This window comes from Geospiza fortis, unplaced genomic scaffold, assembly GCF_000277835.1.
Source record: "Geospiza fortis unplaced genomic scaffold, GeoFor_1.0 scaffold578, whole genome shotgun sequence".
Taxonomy (NCBI): domain Eukaryota; kingdom Metazoa; phylum Chordata; class Aves; order Passeriformes; family Thraupidae; genus Geospiza; species Geospiza fortis.
In genome coordinates this window covers 69,321-70,325 of record NW_005054762.1, presented here as the reverse complement: position 1 = coordinate 70,325, position 1,005 = coordinate 69,321, and the positions used below count along the sequence as shown (strand labels likewise).

Here is a 1,005-nt window from a genome sequence, read left to right as displayed (position 1 = left end):
GCTGCTGGTCCAGGTGTCCCCTCGTGTCCCCCACAGCCCCCGTGTCCCCAGCTCACCGATCTTCTGCGCGAAGATCTTGTCAAATGTCACCTCTCCCCGGTCCTCCAGGTACTTCTGCATGACGCTGGGGATGCTGGGGACACACCGGAGGGGCTCAGCCGTGCCCCCGATGGACCCCTGCTCCCCACCCTCCTCTCCTGCTCCTCCCGTGTCCCCAAGCCCCGGTGGCACGCATGTCCTGCCATCCTGTGTGTCCCACCCAAGTGGGGCACGTTGTGGGTGCCAGGATCACAGCGTGTCCCACGCACCGGGGCCCAAAGGAGAGTGGGGACGAGTGTCACCCCCAAAAAAGCCTCACAGGTGCCTGGCAGCGAAGGCACAGGAGGGCACCGGGGTCTGGCACGGGGAGGGGGGACCGTGACCCTGGGCACACCTGGGTACAGGTGCGTGTGTGTGTGTGTACACATGGGCGTGACACGGCGGCCACAAAGGGACACACAGCTGGGTGGGACAGCAGGATGTGTGTGTGTCCGTGTGTCTGTGTTTGTGCGTCCCCGTGTCAGGCAGGAAGTGTGTGTGTGTGTCCCCATGTCCGTGTGTCTGTCTGTGCAACAGGCGTGACACTTGTGTGTCCATATCCGTGTGTGTGTGTCCATGTCTGTGTGTCTGTCTGTGCAACAGGCGTGACACTTGTGCGTCCATATCCGTGTGTCCATATCCGTGTGTGTCCGTGTCCGTGTGTCCATGTCCGTGTGTCAGGCCAGGTGTGACCGGCACACACGTGTGCGGGAGGTGTTCGTGACCCGCGGGCGCGTGCGAGCGGTACCGGGAAGGGGTGACCGAGGGGCCGGGGGTGGTGGACGGACAGACGGACGGACGGACAAGCGGAGGGGCAGCGGCGGGGCCTCACCTGGGCTCGGGCAGGACGATCCTCTTGCTGGCGCGGGCGGCGGGCGCGGCGCGGCTCTTCTCCATGGCCATCAGGTAACTCACGTCCGCCAGCAC

General features: G+C 65.2%; 1 protein-coding gene across 1 annotated transcript in view; it reads right to left on the bottom strand.

The window, feature by feature from the left end:
- GRK2 (G protein-coupled receptor kinase 2) overlaps positions 1-999 on the bottom strand; it is a 6,746-nt gene extending 5,747 nt beyond the window's left edge. The window contains exons 1-2 of the mRNA XM_005431100.2: positions 911-999; positions 57-133 (exon numbers count right to left, since the gene is read on the bottom strand). Of these exons, the coding sequence (XP_005431157.1) occupies positions 57-133; positions 911-981 (148 nt within the window). The 5' untranslated portion in view covers positions 982-999. The remainder of the gene's footprint in view (positions 1-56; positions 134-910) is intronic.
- Positions 1,000-1,005: the final 6 nt, after the last annotated feature.